Source organism: Doryrhamphus excisus, linkage group LG9 (genome assembly GCF_037039965.1).
Source record: "Doryrhamphus excisus strain RoL-2023G ecotype Guam linkage group LG9, RoL_Dexc_Guam_v1.1, whole genome shotgun sequence".
In the NCBI taxonomy this organism is placed as follows: Eukaryota; Metazoa; Chordata; class Actinopteri; order Syngnathiformes; family Syngnathidae; genus Doryrhamphus; species Doryrhamphus excisus.
Genome location: NC_136365.1, coordinates 22,853,124 through 22,870,559, shown reverse-complemented (window position 1 = coordinate 22,870,559; position 17,436 = coordinate 22,853,124). Strand labels below are relative to the sequence as shown.

Below are 17,436 nucleotides of genomic sequence, written 5' to 3'. Positions count from 1 at the left end.
ACTCCACAAGGCTGGGATTTTCACTCACTCTGTCTTTCACACGTGTGTCTTAGTGCAGTGGTTCCAAACTTTGGACATTTGTTCTGAAGCCATGTACCCCCTACTCCTGCACACTTCAAAAACAAAAACCTTATTATGTTCATTCACTTGAAATATTCTACAGAATCCATTGGTTCATTCATTTGACGGGTCTAACATGCGTCTTTTGCATGTTGACTAGGATACATTTTGACATGAACACTGATAAATAGATAGAAATACATATATCATCATCATCCTACATATCTTTTAGAAATACTGGAGATACGTCATCATCCTACATACACTATACTACCAAAAGTATTTGCGGGAACAGTTTGGAGCAGCCCCTTCCCAGCCCCAACACCACTATGCACCAGGACACAAAGCAAGGTCCATAAAGACATGGATGACAGAGTCCGGTGTGGATGAACTTGACTGGCTGACTGAGAGTCCTGACCTGAACCCCATAGAACACCTTTGGGATGAATTGGAGCAAAGACTGAGAGCCAGGCCTTCTCCACCAACATCAGTGTGTGACCTCACCAATGTGCTTTTGGAGGAATGGTCCAGAATTCCGATAAACACACCCCTCAACCTTGTGGACAGCCTTCCATGAAGAGCTGAAGCCGTAATAGCTGCAAAAGGTGGACCCACACCATATAGAACCCTTTAGGTTAGGATGGGATGGCACTTTAGTTCACATGTGAACGTGCTGCGTTACTCGAGAGTAATACAGGGCCAGTATTGCCGATATTGATACAGGTACTTTTTAAAAATGAAGGTAGATGCATATCAATCTGAATCAATGTAAATGGGAATAATTAGCCTCGTACTTAGCTGCGTTTTGCACTGTTTGGGGAAAACATTTTTATTCTAAGTTCATAGAATCTTTATGTCGAAGGTCTTTCTGTGCACTAAATATCACCTTTTCATGACATGCACTTGTGCGGCTTGAACACCGGTGCGGCTTACATGAGAACAAATCTGGTTTTCCCTCCAAATTTAGTGGGTGCATTTTATACAGCGCCAATTATGGGAACTTCAATGTGCATCAGTGGGGAAACCCAGACTTCCCGGTCTCCGGCCACCTCTTCCAGTTGCAGAGTGGGAGGGCACCTAGGCGTCCCCAGGCCAGCTGTGAGACATAATGCCTCCAGCGTGTCCTCCTCTCAGCCATGTTGCCTCACAAACCTGTCAGCAAATCCAACTGACGCACATCTAAAGGGCTGCTTTGACATACAACGGAATAAGGTGACTTGAAGTTGCACTTTGAGGCGGAATAAAATATGGTTTCTGTCACATTAATGCGACATTTCGTCCATCCACGCTTGAGGTTGCACTTTGTAGTCACTGTGATTGCACAGCTGTGCAAAAGTGCAAGTGTGAGACAACACTATGACGGATCAAAATCTCAGAGGATAAAACAAATAGTGGCAACTGATATGGACCTTAGCATATATCAGGATATCTTTAGGACGTATTACCATATGACCATATGAAAGGATAGAACTAGGCTTGGATGATGCGGACCTTAGCGTATGTCAGGATATCTTTATGACGTATCACCATATGACCATATGAAAGGATAGAACTAGGCTTGGATGATGCGGACCTTAGCGTATGTCAGGATATCTTTATGACGTATCACCATATGACCATATAAAAGGCTAGAACTAGGCTTGGATCATGCGGACCTTAGCGTATGTCAGGATATCTTTATGACGTATCACCATATAAAAGGATAGACCTAGGCTTGGCTGATATGGACCTTAGCGTATGTCAGGATATCTTTAGGACGTATCACCATATGACCATATAAAAGGATAGAACTAGGCTTGGCTGATATGGACCTAAGCGTATGTCAGGATATCTTTAGGACGTATCACCATATAAAAGGATAGAACTAGGCTTGGCTGATATGGACCTTAGCATATATCAGGATATCTTTAGGACGTATCACCATATGACCATATAAAAGGATAGAACTAGGCTTGGCTGATATGGACCTTAGCGTATGTCAGGATATCTTTAGGACGTATCACCATATAAAAGGATAGAACTAGGCTTGGCTGATATGGACCTTAGCATATATCAGGATATCTTTAGGACGTATCACCATATGACCATATAAAAGGATAGAACTAGGCTTGGCTGATATGGACCTTAGCGTATGTCAGGATATCTTTAGGACGTATCACCATATGACCATATAAAAGGATAGAACTAGGCTTGGCTGATATGGACCTAAGCGTATGTCAGGATATCTTTAGGACGTATCACCATATAAAAGGATAGAACTAGGCTTGGCTGATATGGACCTTAGCATATATCAGGATATCTTTAGGACGTATCACCATATAAAAGGATAGACCTAGGCTTGGCTGATATGGACCTTAGCGTATGTCAGGATATCTTTAGGACGTATCACCATATGACCATATAAAAGGATAGAACTAGGCTTGGCTGATATGGACCTAAGCGTATGTCAGGATATCTTTAGGACGTATCACCATATGACCATATAAAAGGATAGAACTAGGCTTGGCTGATATGGACCTTAGCATATATCAGGATATCTTTAGGACGTATCACCATATGACCATATAAAAGGATAGACCTAGGCTTGGCTGATATGGACATCAGTGTTTAGAATGAGTTGGTGCCAGGACTGAGCGGTCTCCTGTGTAAATACTTCCACACACCAACGTTCCTTCTCCTCACCATGACGGCATTTCATTCATCTTATATATCCGCCAGGGCATCATCAACTCGGCTTGTTTACGTTATGATTTATACCTCTAGAAGTCATTTCCTTATCATTGGAATAATCTATAGCGCTACATAGAATATATCGCCCAACCCTTGTGGCAAACAAGTCAGAGCTTTTCTTCCCGTCACTCACATACAGCTGGAAAGACACCTTTGTCTCAGATTTCATCTTAGTAAACAGGCGAAGGTCACTCATGTTGCATGTACAGGATCATCCTCCTCCTTTACAGGACAAACACGTACATTGGATCTTGCACCAGGTTCTCAGACTAGAAGTGCCCTATCTAGTCAGACAGCTGTGTGTCCCACCTAGTCTTTCAGCGTGAACTGATGAAACGTTCTTGGATGAGAGGTGAAATGTCTTTTAAGACAACCTGAACAGCCCACTTGCCATAGATTGCATAGCCAGGGGATACAAAGACCTGGATGGACGAGAATGTTCACAGGCCAAATGTTGCCAAATGTTTCATGATGCCGAAGATGCCAAAATATCAATAATATATAATTATTAAGGCTGTCATTGGATTAAAATATTTGATCGCAGTTAATCACATTTTTTGTCCATAGTTAACTCAAATTAATCACCTTTGATCGCAGATAGACATACGTTTTTATCAATAATAAGTAGGGGAAGTTTCTTTGTGATAAACGATTTAATGTGCAACCACAATCATAATTACATCAAATTTTATGTAAAGGGGTATTATTTTTGGAACGATGGGCCATTATTTAAAACAACACAGTCAACTAGCATATTTTAGCGTATTACTATTTTTCTTTTTTATTAGCATATTAGCTCTTATATATATATTAACTCGGCCACAAACACTGTTTGGATTACAGTGTCAGCTCCAAATAAGATTTGTTTATTTATGATAGTAGTTTTAAATTCTAAACGTTTGTGAGTAAAACAGCCTATTTAGGAACATTCGGGAAGCATTATTATTATTAGGGATTGGCCACAATGCACCTTTCCTTCATGAAATGTACAAATGAAAATACATAAAACAGGGCAATAGTCATAAAACATTTCATCCAAATTGCAAACTCAATGTAATTTCATTTTTCTTTTACAACACATTAAAATACATAGAAATTCATCATTATATTACTGTAAATGTTATTTTATTACAATACTGGAACTATTAATTATTAATAGTTTTTGAATGTTTAATGTGTGCTGCGATTTGTCCTTCTATGTCGTCAACGGTTTGATTGTCTGCTACCTGGACCCTTCCCTCTCCCAGGGTGGTGGTGGCCCGCAGTGAGTGAGTTGAGCATGCGGTAAAGCTCCTGTGTGTCCACGTCTAAGCTGTCACTCACTTGTCTGCACCCATTCAACGCCAGCAAAGTGTTTCCCTCCAAAGACACTTCAAGCTCACGTCTGAGAGTGAACACATGCTTTGTAAAAGTGGAAAAATGCTGCAGTTTCTGCAGTGTATGTGCGTGTGTGTGTGTGTGTGTGTGTGTGTGTGTGTGCATGCGTGTGCGTAAGAGTGGTTTGCTGGCCTGTCAGCAGCAACAGGACAAGCGCAAAGATGACTGAAAGGAAGCAAACGTGATGTATGGAGCAGCCAATTGGGATGTGTAGAACTTGAGTGCTTCAGACAAGAAAGCTTCCTAATTTCCCTCTCGGAAACAAAAGCAGCTCTTGCGGTCAGACCCTAACTATGTAGAGGGGTGGTGCATGGGACAAGAAAGGAGATACAATATTACACTGTGGTGGCAATCTGGATAACAATGCAGATGTGGCCATTGATTTTCACTTTCACAGTCAGCATGGCGTGAATACAAGTCCCCACCCCCACAGAATCATAATAGTACCGCCCCTTTCTCTACGAGGAAGTAGCCGCTTATCAAAAACCCCCAAAACATTCAATGAAAATGAGCTGCCATGATTGCAATGCTTAGCAGAGCAGCAATGTTCTCATAAATCACACCATGTCAGAGATGTGGAGTTATCTGACCAACATGGGATCAAGTTCTTAACCTCCATGTCAAGCCCTCTGCTGAGAAAACAAAACAAGCAGCCCCCTGATCTCCGCAGCGTGCAACATGCTGTCTGAGGCCGATTGTTATCAAAAGTCTTTCCTAAGGGAGGCGCTCATGCTCTCTTTCAAAATGCCACAGTACGTTTCCCCTCATAGCGCTGGCAGCACTCGTGCAGCCTCAGTGCATAACACTAGAAAGTAGGCACCACACAAATATGGAATAGAATACATGCTGCTGTACAACCCTTACACTGACTACTCTAAAGCAGGGATTGTCAACACTGGGCAGCGGCCAAACACAAAGTCCGAACAGTCAATGTCGGGTGGACGCACAGTGGGGCTGCTGATGAGGGTTGGATACCTTTCAACCTCAAACTGTCAGTATACATTCCAGTTAGTAGGAAGATACGCGGTAGGAAATCTACTATCCACGGTGTAGTCTTACGTGATGGGAGTGTGTGCGCACTGTACCTGTTGCCATGGTAATAACTGTAATAACTTAAGGTGGATTACTTTTATTGCTGTGCAGTAAGCGACTCGCGGCTACAAAAACAAGCTGCTGCTTGGCACCGCGGCGGGACGGCAGCGCCACGCCGTGTGTGATGTGTTACTCTGAGAGGCTTTTAATGGCTTTTCCAGATTGGACTTTAATTAGCTGTTAATCATCTTGGGCTCATAACCCATGAGTGGAGACAGTGGGAGTGTGCGTGTCTGTGTAGTGTGTGTGTGTGTGTGTGTGTGTTCTTCCACCCCTCCCGCTGTCTAATCCAAGAGTGCGGCAAAGCCATTAGCGGGAACCCGGCATCCAAAGCGAGCCAAACGACCCATTAAGTCTTTCACTTTTAGCTTCTCTTCAAGCTCCATACTCATCCTTCTCCTCTGGTGCCAGCTGACACCCTCAAATGCCAGCTATCTGTCACCAGTGCAGGCTTGTCCACCCCCGTATCCGTACCACTACTTCTACCACTACTTCACCCTCATGTCCATTTACCATGCGGTGTGTTTTTCATAAGGATATCCGCACAGGCAACACAGTGCTGGTACACGTTTTGACACATTTTCACCCTTTTGCATGCAACACTTCAGGAGTTGGTGTATCAACAAACAAAGAGACCAAGACCTCCGCCAAGGTCTTTTTTGGATCAGCTCCAACCATTGATACGTACATTACCTACTGCATTTGCCCAAATGCTGTTCAAATCTGGTACAGTATGTCGGAAAAACCCACCTATCATGTTAAATTTAACAATTTCCTGTCATCTGATCTCTACCAAAGCTGAATCGATTTGTCTTTTACGCATGTGTCATACTTGCACAAAGAAAAAAAGCCATGAATGTTGACAATGACTGCACGACCTAGACAGACACTATCTAAGCTTATTCTCTCCACAAAAACAAAAGTACATTTTTCAAGGTAGAAAGTACAATTCCTGCATTTTTGGCCTAATAAAAACCTGGAAACGTGAGTGCATGTGGAGGAAGGAAAAACATTTGTATCTGATTAACAAACTAAATTCATTTGCATGATTTCCCCTCCACTAAAAAAGGAAACCTCACGTTGGTGGTGGACGGGAGTGCGAGACGTACCTGCCGATTGAGTCGCACAAACTCCTCGGGGGTCTTGGCCCAGGGTGGCAGCTCCACGTCGGAGACCACGGTGCCATCCTCCATCACGCCCAGGTTGTAGGTGTTGGCGTTGGCAAACATCTCAGGGAGGTAGTAGAACTCTGGGATCAGCTCCTGCACATGGACAGCACAGCGACAGGACATGCTAGAAGGTGACATCTTCATTCCTGCGTCAAACGTTCAACCTGTCAGTGCAGGCCCTGTTTAAAAACAGAACGCTTGACAACCAGTCGAGAAAACTGAAAAAAACAACAAAAAAAACTATTTTTCTTTGGATAAAAGCATCCAGACCACAAGGGAATGACAATTCTTTCCACTCTTATGTTCTGATGATAACGAGTCATCCGGTAATCACGGCAGACGAAGCGGCTCTTGTTGTTACAAAAGCCTAACTCGTAGCATAATGCCGTGTTTTTGATGGCAACTTTCACTTTGTGGATGATTAAAGCAGGGGTCACAACCCGCCCTGCATCTTTTCAGGCTGCATACCGCCACATTTTTCTGAAAACGTAGAGTGTGCGTGGCAAAAGCAGCCAAGGAGCATGTCGGTCCCACGGTTGTGCAAGATGCAAGTTTAAGCGCCGCCTGCCACGCCTGGCTGAGAGCGGTTGCGTGCATCGTATGTTGCACACATGGTGTGATGTACAGGGTGCTAACGATGGATGATCTCCATGCGATTGCTACGTTATTGTACTTGCGTGTGCTGCTCATGTTCCACCTCCTCCCTCCTCCCATCACTGAACCCAACCCCTCAGCTTCCTCGTACAGCCGCAGTCTGCACCATCTCCTTTTTTCTCAACCTCGCATCATCATCATCGCTGTCATCATAGTGCCCAAGTGCCCAAATAAGTTGTTTTTCTGCCCAATCAAAAGTAGAAGACCACAGGCCATAAAAGCCAAAATCTGCTCCAAATGGTCATTTTCTGTCAGGCATTGACACGGCCAGCCCTCCTGATGGCTAAAGCTAAGAAGCTTTCTTGGGATGGTGGAGCTCCATAAGCTTGGAGCTTGGATGCAGGAAGACTTTGTGGAAAGATCCTCAGCATGACCCAACGAGACACTAAAGATTTAGAGTTTTAGGATGGCCACAGTCTGACCCTGGAATGGACTATTTCCATGACCCATCATTCCATGATGTCCTATGAGGAAATCCATCCAATCCAAACCCAAACCAATACAATTGGAATATTACTACGTAGCATGCTTTTTCTTTGACTTTTTGCTGGCATTTTACTGCGATGTCACAATGAAAAACGTTCCCTTCTCTGCGCGTATTACTGATACTTCATTCAGTATATCATGTAGCTTGTGCACAGAAAAGGAAATAAGGACTAAATATCAGCTAGAAGAAGAAACCAAAGAGGCGGTGCCCGAGCAGAAGTAAAGAAAGCAAACATCAGTTGAATAAAGAAACACAAACATGGCTTCCTTGGCAGGCGCTCATCAAGGCAGCGAAAACAGCAAAGCAAATGAGCAAGCAAAAGCGGCGCTTAAAAAAACACACAACCTCCTCACTTCTGAAATCTGCTGGCTGCGTAGGAGCTGACCTCTAACTAAAAGGTCGTGCTCTTAACGAGAGTCCCTAGCCCTGGGGGGTTGGGGGGTTGGGGGGTGACTGTTGTGCACACGCACACATGCACGCACACACGTACACGAGCAAGAAGCTTGAGGGATTTGCGTGGCTCCACAAACCTGCCTTGCATGCAGCACAATGTGCAGTGGCCCCTCTGCTGGGCCGGTCAGAGGCCAGACCCTCTGATCCCAAATCCTGTCCTGTCATGGGTCACCGGTCCCTGGCCCCCTCGCTCCGGGTCCCCCGCCGCCACCCCTTGCTACACTTCCACTGTTTCTACCTCTAACCTCCCTGATGCCTCCAGGCCGAGGCTTGGGGTCAAGAGACTGGGGAGTAGGGGGGGCAGGGGGGGTCAGGATAGCGTCAGCCAGGCTAGAAAGCCATTCAATATGGGTGTTGTAGCCTATTATCACCCAATTCTTTAGAAAAAAAACACCACCACCAGGGCTTTTGGCCTCAGGCAGGCTGTAATGCTAAAAGCTAAATGGTGTGCTTAGCATAGCAAATTGAAACATCTCCTCGCTAATTCCTCTTTTACCAAATGAATGAGAGCGTTCAAGCGGGAAAAAGTCCACTGATTTGCATTGAAAAAATATGCACACACCAAAACCATTCCAGCTGGACGTGGAAACAAAAAAAGTGATGTGGTCCAGATTTCCTTGTTGTTTTGATCTGAGTCCTCCTGGTTTGATCCGCTTTGACGGGTCTAGACCGAGGCAGCAAACGAGGGCCCTTTGCAATCAACGCTGTAACACAATCCATATGTTTTATCGGGGGGGAGGGGGACTCGAGCACAATGAAGTGCAAAAAAACAAAAACAAATACTAGCACCAAGACACCTGAGCTTTGACATAGCGAGGCTGAGCTGGAGGGGAGCCGTTAAAAGCACGCTGCCACCATAGACCAGGCTGACCGGCCTTGTTCGGGGGCCCGGCGGGGAAAGGATTGGAGTCCAGTTCTAAGCCTGCTGAATCGGAGACAGATGAGGATTAGTCGCCCCGCTTTGATCACAGGACCAGGAAGCTTTGGACTGGATGCTGATTGGTAGCGACTGGGCATTCCCTTACCCATCTTTCTATTCCTGCTCTACCTTGACTAATGGAATAGTCCATCAGGACTTCAGTATCCTAACTAAAAACTTCTAAAGGCAAACTGACTCTCAAAAGAAGCCCCCCCCCCCCCTCGCTTCATGACTTGGATCACCATTATCTCCAAGTCAGAATCACAACCCCACAAGCCGTTCATGCTAACAGACTGTGAGACCGGGGTCTGCGTATTTGTGTATGAGTGAAGAAGAAAAAGTCAACCTATCAGGTGAAGCATAGTTAGAACTGATCTTGAGACCTGATCTTGAGACCTCTAGACCTGATTGGGCTTTTTATGTATCAGAAATGTTCCGTGAAGACTTCTGACCTGATCTACCATCTTTCCCTCTATTCTATTTGTGTACTTATTGTGTTTTTATTTGGTATTTTTGTATATACTATGTATATATTTGGTATTTTTGTACATGCTGTATATTCTATTTTTTTCAGATAAAGGGCTGCCCCACAGAGCCTGGGTTCTGTCCAAGGTTTCTTCCCCAAAGGGAGTTTTGCTCATGTGGACTTTCAGTTGGTTGTCGGTCTTCAAATGTGACATTCTTGTATAAAGTGCCATGAGATACCCGCTGTTGTGATTTAACATATAAATAAAGTTGAACTGAATTCAATACCAGGATTGTGATTCACCAAGACTTTCATTGTCAGATGTAGATGTCTGGAACACTTAGGACTCTGGTTCAGGTGAGGTCTGCTGACTATATGAACTTCCAGCTGTTCTCCAAAGACTCCGGTTCTACTGTATTCAGTCTTAGACTAGTTCAACTTCCACCTCCCTTATTATTGCACCAATGAAGGATTATCTACTGTACCTTGACATCAGATGTGTCTCTCTGGCAGTTCCTCCAGGCTCGAGACACTGAGGAGAAGGTACGGTCAGCGTGGTCGAACTTCCCTCCTTGGAAGTTGAGGAAGAACGTTGTGAAGGGCTCCTGTAGAATAAAAAATATATGCTTTCAACACCTCTACTCAAGCGTCCATTGTCTATTGTTTTGGCACAGTTTCTCTACGATGCCCTTTGCTTCCTGGTGCATCGTCCTTTTCTGTTTTTGAACTAAAGAGGAGCAATAAACAATAAACACTGTTCTTCTCGCACTCGTTTCGCCTCTGCATCCTGGGATCCAGACTCGTGCACCACAAAACCTCACACTGTATGTATAAGATGTGACTATACTGTAGTCTTATATATATATATACGTAGTATATATACACATACACACACACACACACACACACACACGTATGTACACACACATACAGTAATTGAACACGTGCTGTCTACAAGCTAAAGTGGAGTTGTTTTTTGCCGACACCTAGTGGCTGCAATAACTCACCGAGTTGAGGTGGTTGTGATGCAGTTAGGCAACAAATGGAACGATACAGAGCATAGAATTTTTCAGCGATGATATTTCAGTGCTTGATATGATACATGATATGATGTCGTTTCATCAGGACGCCAATTATGTCCAGCTTGGACAGTGTAGCTTCTGCATCAGCCACTGACTAACTAAATACACACCTTTGATTGTTTGATATGTTTCTACACACGTCACGTCTCGTATTTAAAGCCTCTCGCCTACACAAATTCTGACATTTGGACAGACATTTATTACAGCTGTATAAAATATATATTGCCTAATAGAGTATATATTTGGAAGAAGACAGACTCTGTACTGAAGCACGATGCACTGTGGTGTACTTTAGTGCATGGAAATGGATGCAAACATGCAACAGCAGTAATCCCAGTGAGCTCCTAAAGCCAATAAAGCATTTCTAATCATGTATAATCTTGTTAGCAGAGATCAATAGCATACACCCAACAGCACCCGAGTGAAACGACCACTATATACTGGGACTCACTGATACGACAACACCAACATATCATTTATACGACTCGGAGGAAAGGCTTCAGCTTGTGCTTCCTGTATCGATAAAATGCATTTGCGAGTTTTAAGGTGAGCTTATGTGGTAAAGCGGTCTTAGAATAAGCCTGCTAATGATGCCCTCGGATCAATGAGGTCGCTCCGCTGGGACTCGCCGACACTGTGAGCTACCGGCCAAATAACACAAGACAAAAAATACAACGCTGCTCATTGGAAAGAGAAACTTAGTAACCTCCCGCTCCCCCGAGGGCCGTATGGCTAGATTGATGGTGTCCACTTGACAAAGACAATATTGTGTGCACAAGCAACACCACAGCGCTGTTAGAAAGCAACGCAATGCTAATGCTGCCTTCAAACGCCACTTACGATGCGCAGCAGCCACATGAGCGTGAAGCTGGAGGTGGAGTAGTGGGTGCCGTAGTGGAACTTGGGCACCTGGTCGTCGTCCCACGAGTCGTAGCGGTCCGAGAAGAAGGCGGCCCGCTTAGGGTTCAGAGCGCCAACGGGCTGTGGAGAGATTGAAAAGATTTTAAGAAAGCGACTAAATAACTTCTGCAAGACGAGCTTGTGGTTTGATATTGATGTATATTTGTTGGATATTTCTATATAACAAATACGACCAATTCCATACAAAGCAGGATGCTGTAGTTGTTGTTACCTAGTGAAACCAAAACACACGACTTCACAACACAACAAAATACCATAAAATGTGAGGCTGTCTCTGATAAATACACACTTAAACAGAGAGAATGAAGAACAAATATTTGAGATAAATGGAACGTTCTTTTGAATAAAACACAACTACCAAATCGATATATAAAGTTAGGAAATGCGGTTTGCTTTAGAGTGGACAGTTTCTCGTCCTTCCTGTTTTCTCTGATGATGATAAATGATGATAAAGTTAAGTCACGCCACCAGACGTGAAGCACATCACATTTCCATCCGTCTGGGAAAGAAACAGCAGCCTTTTGTCTATGGCCGGTTATTTAAATCCTCATTTACAGATATCACTATCAGGCTTCTTCGATTTTTATGAGTCCTCTGTTGGCTGCGCCTCATTCTGTCTTCTCACACCCCCACCCCCACCCGCGCCCGCGCTCCCCCAGACAGTGGATCAATGGTAATGGAATGATGGGCTTTTGAGGGCCTGGCGGGGTGTAGATCAATAGGATCTCTTTCATATCATAGGCCGCCTGTCACTGCGGGACTGGTGCTTGTGTATTGATGTATTGTATTGCTGCTGCTGTTACTGTTGGGAGTGTGTAATTGGCTGCTTTTACTGTGTGTGTTTGCACTTGTTATGTGTGCGCAAAGTGTGCATATTTGCTTGTTATTTTTGCCCACAGCACTCCCGCGTGTGGATTTACACAGTGCCGCAGTGTGCAGCTCTGCCTTGACAGTGATACACTGTGGCTTCCTCGGGGGGCTGCTGGGGGCAGGGGTGGCGGCGGAGGTGGAGGGTGAGTACACACGGTGAATTATACATCACACCCATTGGTCTGATTTATAACCCTAATAACAGCCAACTCATTAAAAAAAGAAAAGGCTGAAGGAGGCATATAAAATAAGAAATAGTGAAAGCGCCACAGTGACACACCGAAGGGGGCGAGGGGGTGGGACTGCGGCGAGAGTGCACGTGAGGGCCGCTGGTGTGCACAATGTGGTTAATGATTCCAAGGGCGGGTGTGTGCAGCATGCAGCATATGTAGCGCAGGAGAGATGTGAAGTACAAATTGGGCCAATAAGTCAAGAGCAAGAGCGTCCTGATAAACGAGCCAATCTTCTGCTTCTAATTAGAGCCCGGAATTAACCAGACAAACGCTGTGTTACGCCGCTGGAAAGCCACAGACACCTGCAAACACACCTTGGATTAGTCTGCTTGCATGACGTCCCTAAAGACAAATCATTTCAAGTCAATCCAAGAGGTACTACTACTTACTGGTACTTCTTGCTTTCTTTTTTAACCTTCTTGTTTACATTTCTAATTTCTCACCCTTTGCTCTTCTTACAGCAAGCTAACATGTGCATGTGGTGCTGTTATCGTTATTGCCTATAGCTCTGTGTCCGGCCCCCTCTCAATTCAGAGTCAAAGATGTTCTTTCTTCTGTTCAGTTTGCTTTTTTTCCTTTTAACTGCTGGAAACATCAGAGGAGAATGAAATGAAAAGGAATGCTGGAAACGTGAAATTTTCTGTTGCATAACACTACGAGTGTGCACTGCTGTTTGAAGACCTACCTGGAAAACACGATTCAAAGATCCTCTAAAAGGAGCAGCCGACCTACTGGAATTAGGCCGATCAAAGATCTTTTATTTGACAGGAGCTGTTTTTGAGGAACTACTGGAAAAATGCTAGTCAACGATCTCCATGAGGCCTCTGCTGTTTTTAGGAATCTGCTGCAAAAATGCTAGTCTAAGCTCTGTTTTTGATGACTGGAAATGTCTTCTATTTTGGGGAATGTGCTATGAAAACCAGAAATGAAGTATTCTTTGTTTGCGTTTGGGTCGAAGATGTTGGATCAAGTATGAGTGATTCAAAAGTGTGGCGGTTTTGTTTTTTTTTTCCTTTGGGGGGGGGGTGTAAAAGGTTCAATTGGAACAGTGGAAAAGCTTGTCTGGGGGGCGCCTGGGGGGGTAAACATAGGGACCACGCGTGGTTAAAACATCAATATGCCATTAGGTGATGCGGACAAGGCCGCTGTGAGTAAAGCAGCACCAGCAACATCATTGTTGTTCTTCTCGGAAAAGAACATTTGCCAAATGGAAAGATATGCTAAGCTATGCTATCGGGACTGGTGGTGGTGCTAATGGGGGAGGGGAGGTGATGTCAGCTCCAGGTTAGAGTTTATGATAAGACCCGGGGGGGTCACGATGGGCCACAGCGGCAGCAGGATGATGTTCAGTGTTACATCATCCACCACCCGACTGATGATCACATCGGGAGCCTCAGAAACTCAGCACACCCCACCAAGATTTGTTTTTCGGGTACTACTGCAAAAATGTCCAATCCCTCCCAGGGTTCCTGTGTACCATGTTTTCCTAAGCTGTTTTTATTTGCCCCATTGGTTCGATTATTTAACATCGATTCTTCTCAAATGGGAAATGTAAGCTTATTTTATTGTAAAGCAAACAAAATAAAGCTTAAGTTTGAAGTTTGTTTTTTTTGGTAATAGTATATTTATGGGATTACTATGAATAAGAAAAAAAGCCTCACATCTACTCCAAATTCCATATAAGAACTGAAAAGAAAAGGATACATCCCATGTGAACAAATACATTGAAATACTACATACTACAAAAAGTAGCATAGTATAGTATAACGTGTCGTTTAAAGACTGCTGTCAAAGATAATATATTCATATATAGGATTTATTTTACCACCATTATTTGTGGAAAAATGAAAAAATATATCTTTTTCAATAGAATAAAAATATATATTGTATATATCACTCCGTTGTCTAGTTAAATAAAACACCAAAGTCCACCAAGTGAGGAAAAGCCAAGGGGCCAGGAGTGGAGCATCTTACCTTGGACAGATCTCTGAAGTTGCTGGGCAGCGTTAGGTCAAGTTCATCCGCTTCATAGTTGGTGATGACCCAGGGGAAGACCGGGTACTGGTTCAGGTCGTTAAAGGTCCTACCTGCAAGGAGGGGGAGGTGATGACGGCCGGAATAAGAAGGAATGCTGGAAAAAAGGGCGGGTCCTCACCGGAGATGGTGTTGAGAAAGATGAGATACTCAAAGTTGGAGATTTCACGACGTTGCCAACGCTGAGTCATGTTGGAGGCCTTGAACAGCTGCTTTGGCGTGGCCAGAGAGATACGCCTACAAGAAAACCATCAGTCATAGCCACAGATTGCTACGATGTGCTGTGATGCACTCCATGCATTTATTTCTGCTTGGCGACGTCACATCTTCGCAGTTGCGTTGGAATTGCAGCTTTTCAATTCTCCACTTAAGATTTGATTCCACTTCATAATGCTGTCACTTCTCCCCAAATTCCAGATCATCTTGGACGCCCAGGATGTCAAAGCATCACATTAAAAGCTCCTAGTGAGATTGCATCATCGACATCTCCCCATACAACACCGGCAGGCACTAGGGGGCGTGTTTGCACGGGAGACGTTGATGCCGGCTTTCTGTGGGATTTTATTGCAAGCATTCGGACAAAAGGAGGACCTGAGGCTCCGTGACCTCCAGCACACTGTCATCATATGGAAAATATAGCCAGCCTCCCTCGTTAAGAAGACAAACCCTGCAATAAATTGGACCACATGCGCGCGTGTGCACAGCCACACACACACTGCAGTACAAGTACAATTAAAACAAGTATCCAATTAAAACAAAGTGGAATGATGGAATAAATGGCTGTTGTGCACATGAAGGGTTTTTTATTGAACATAAGAGTGCTAAAGCACTTCAACGTGGTCATGTAAAGTTATCTAAGGTTGAAAAGGAAGACGGATGTAAATGTCATTAAACATCAACGTGTACTTTGTTGGCTGCTGGGTGAAAGTCAACCAGGCTAAGTGACCCATGTCTGCAAACACAAACACCCACTAGCACACACGCTTTCAACTCATGTGACAACATGAACATACTTTGTCATGAAATGATTGTTTTTACTTGCAAAGGAATGATATGGTGAATATAAACATGTTTTTTGCTAAAATGCGTATTATTTTGATCTTATTTACACTATAAAGACTACTACAGTATATACAGTGCATCTGGAAAGTATTCACAGCGTTTCACCTTCACCACATTTGTTAATGTCACAGCTGTATTCCAAAATGGATTAAATACATTTTTTTTATAAAATTCTGCACACAAAACCCCATAACAGCAATGTAAAAAAAACATTTTGGAAATTGTTGCTAATTTATTAAAAATAAAAAGTGAAAAATGTATTCACAGCCTCTGCCGATACTTTGTTGATGCCCCCTTGGCCAATTCCAGCCTCAGGTGGTTTTGAATATGAACCCATCTTTGGCCAGTGTTGCCCTTTCCTCTTTGCAGCACCTCTCAGGCTCCATCAGGTTGGATGGGAAGCGTCGGTGCACAGTCATCTCTCCTGAGATGCTCCACTGGATTCAGGTCTGGGCTCTGGCTGGGCCACTTGAGCACATTCATCCAGTTGTTCTGAAGCCACTGGCTGTGATCTTGGCTGCGTTCTTAGGTTCATTGTCCTGCTGAGAGATGGACCGTGGCCCCGGTCTGAGGTCAAGAGCGCTCTAGAGCAGGTTTTCATCCAGGATGTCTCTGTACATTGCTGTCATCTTTCCCTCCATCCTGACTAGTCTTCCTTCTTCTGCTGCTGAAGAACAAGCCCAAGAATGATCCTGCCACCACCATGCTGCACTCTAGGGATGCTATTGGCCTGCTGATGAACAATTCCCGGCTTTCTCCAAACGTAATGCCTGGCATTCACTCCAAAGAGTTCCATTTCTGTCTCATCAGACCAGACAGTTTGGTTTCTCATGGTCCGAGCGTCCTTCAGGTGCCTTTTGGCAAACTCCAGGCAGGCTGCCATGTGCCCTTGACTAAGGAGTGGCTTTCGTCTGGCCACTCTACCGTACAGGCCTGATTGGTGGATTGCTGCAGAGATGGTTGTCCTACTGGAAGGTTCTCCACCTTCCACAGAAGAACGCTGGAGCTCTGACCATGGGGTTATTGGTCACCTCCCTGACTAAGGCCCTTCTCCCCCCAATCTCTCAGCTTGATGGAGGCCAATGTGCTCATTGGAACCTTCAAAGCAGCAGAAATGTTTGTGTAACCTTCCCCAGCCATGGAGCCTGGAGACAATCCTGTCCCGGAGGTTTACTGCCAATTCCTTCGTCCTCATGCTTGCTTTTTGGTTTGCCATGCACTGTCAACCCTGGGACCGTATGGACCGTATGGAGACGGGGTGTTCCTTTCCACATCATGTCCTATCAACTGACTTGACCACAGGTGGACTCCAGTGAAGCTACTGAAACATCTCAAGGATGATCAGTGGAAACAGAATGCACTTGAGCTCAGTTTGGAGCTTCAGGGCAAAGGCTGTGAATACTTATGTAAATGTGATTACTCATTTTTTTTATTTGTAATCAATTTGCAACAATTAAGTTTTTCCCACATTGTCATTATGGGGTGTTGTGTGCAGACCTTTTGAGAAAAATATGAATTGAATCCATTTTGGAATAAGGCTGTGACATAAACGATGTGGAATGTGGAGACAAGGAAGCGCTGTGAAGACTTTCCGAGTGTCCTGTCCATCCAACAAGGATACCTGCTGCTTTGGAAGCCTGTGAAACGTAACGAGATGATATTTGTGTGGCTTGGGTTTGTCATATTTGCCTGCAAGCAGGTTGAAGTCTGACCTGGTCTGCGGAAGGCCAAAGTTGGTTCCGACGCCAACACGGGGAAGACTGTGGACCACCTTCTTGACGGTGGCGGCCTCGGGGAAGTTGAACATGACGGCAGCTGTGAATGACA

The 17,436-nt window shown here is 44.4% G+C and overlaps 1 protein-coding gene across 9 annotated transcripts in view; it reads right to left on the bottom strand.

The window, feature by feature from the left end:
* The window catches only part of lrba (LPS-responsive vesicle trafficking, beach and anchor containing), a 139,011-nt gene that overhangs the window by 28,124 nt on the left and 93,451 nt on the right, over window positions 1-17,436 (bottom strand). For all 9 annotated transcript variants that reach the window (XM_078793753.1, XM_058091546.2, XM_058091549.2 and 6 more), the window contains 6 exons: window positions 17,322-17,424; window positions 14,669-14,784; window positions 14,488-14,600; window positions 11,330-11,470; window positions 9,893-10,012; window positions 6,369-6,521 (listed from right to left, as the gene is read on the bottom strand). In XM_078793753.1, the coding sequence (XP_078649879.1) occupies window positions 6,369-6,521; window positions 9,893-10,012; window positions 11,330-11,470; window positions 14,488-14,600; window positions 14,669-14,784; window positions 17,322-17,424 (746 nt within the window). The remainder of the gene's footprint in view (window positions 1-6,368; window positions 6,522-9,892; window positions 10,013-11,329; window positions 11,471-14,487; window positions 14,601-14,668; window positions 14,785-17,321; window positions 17,425-17,436) is intronic.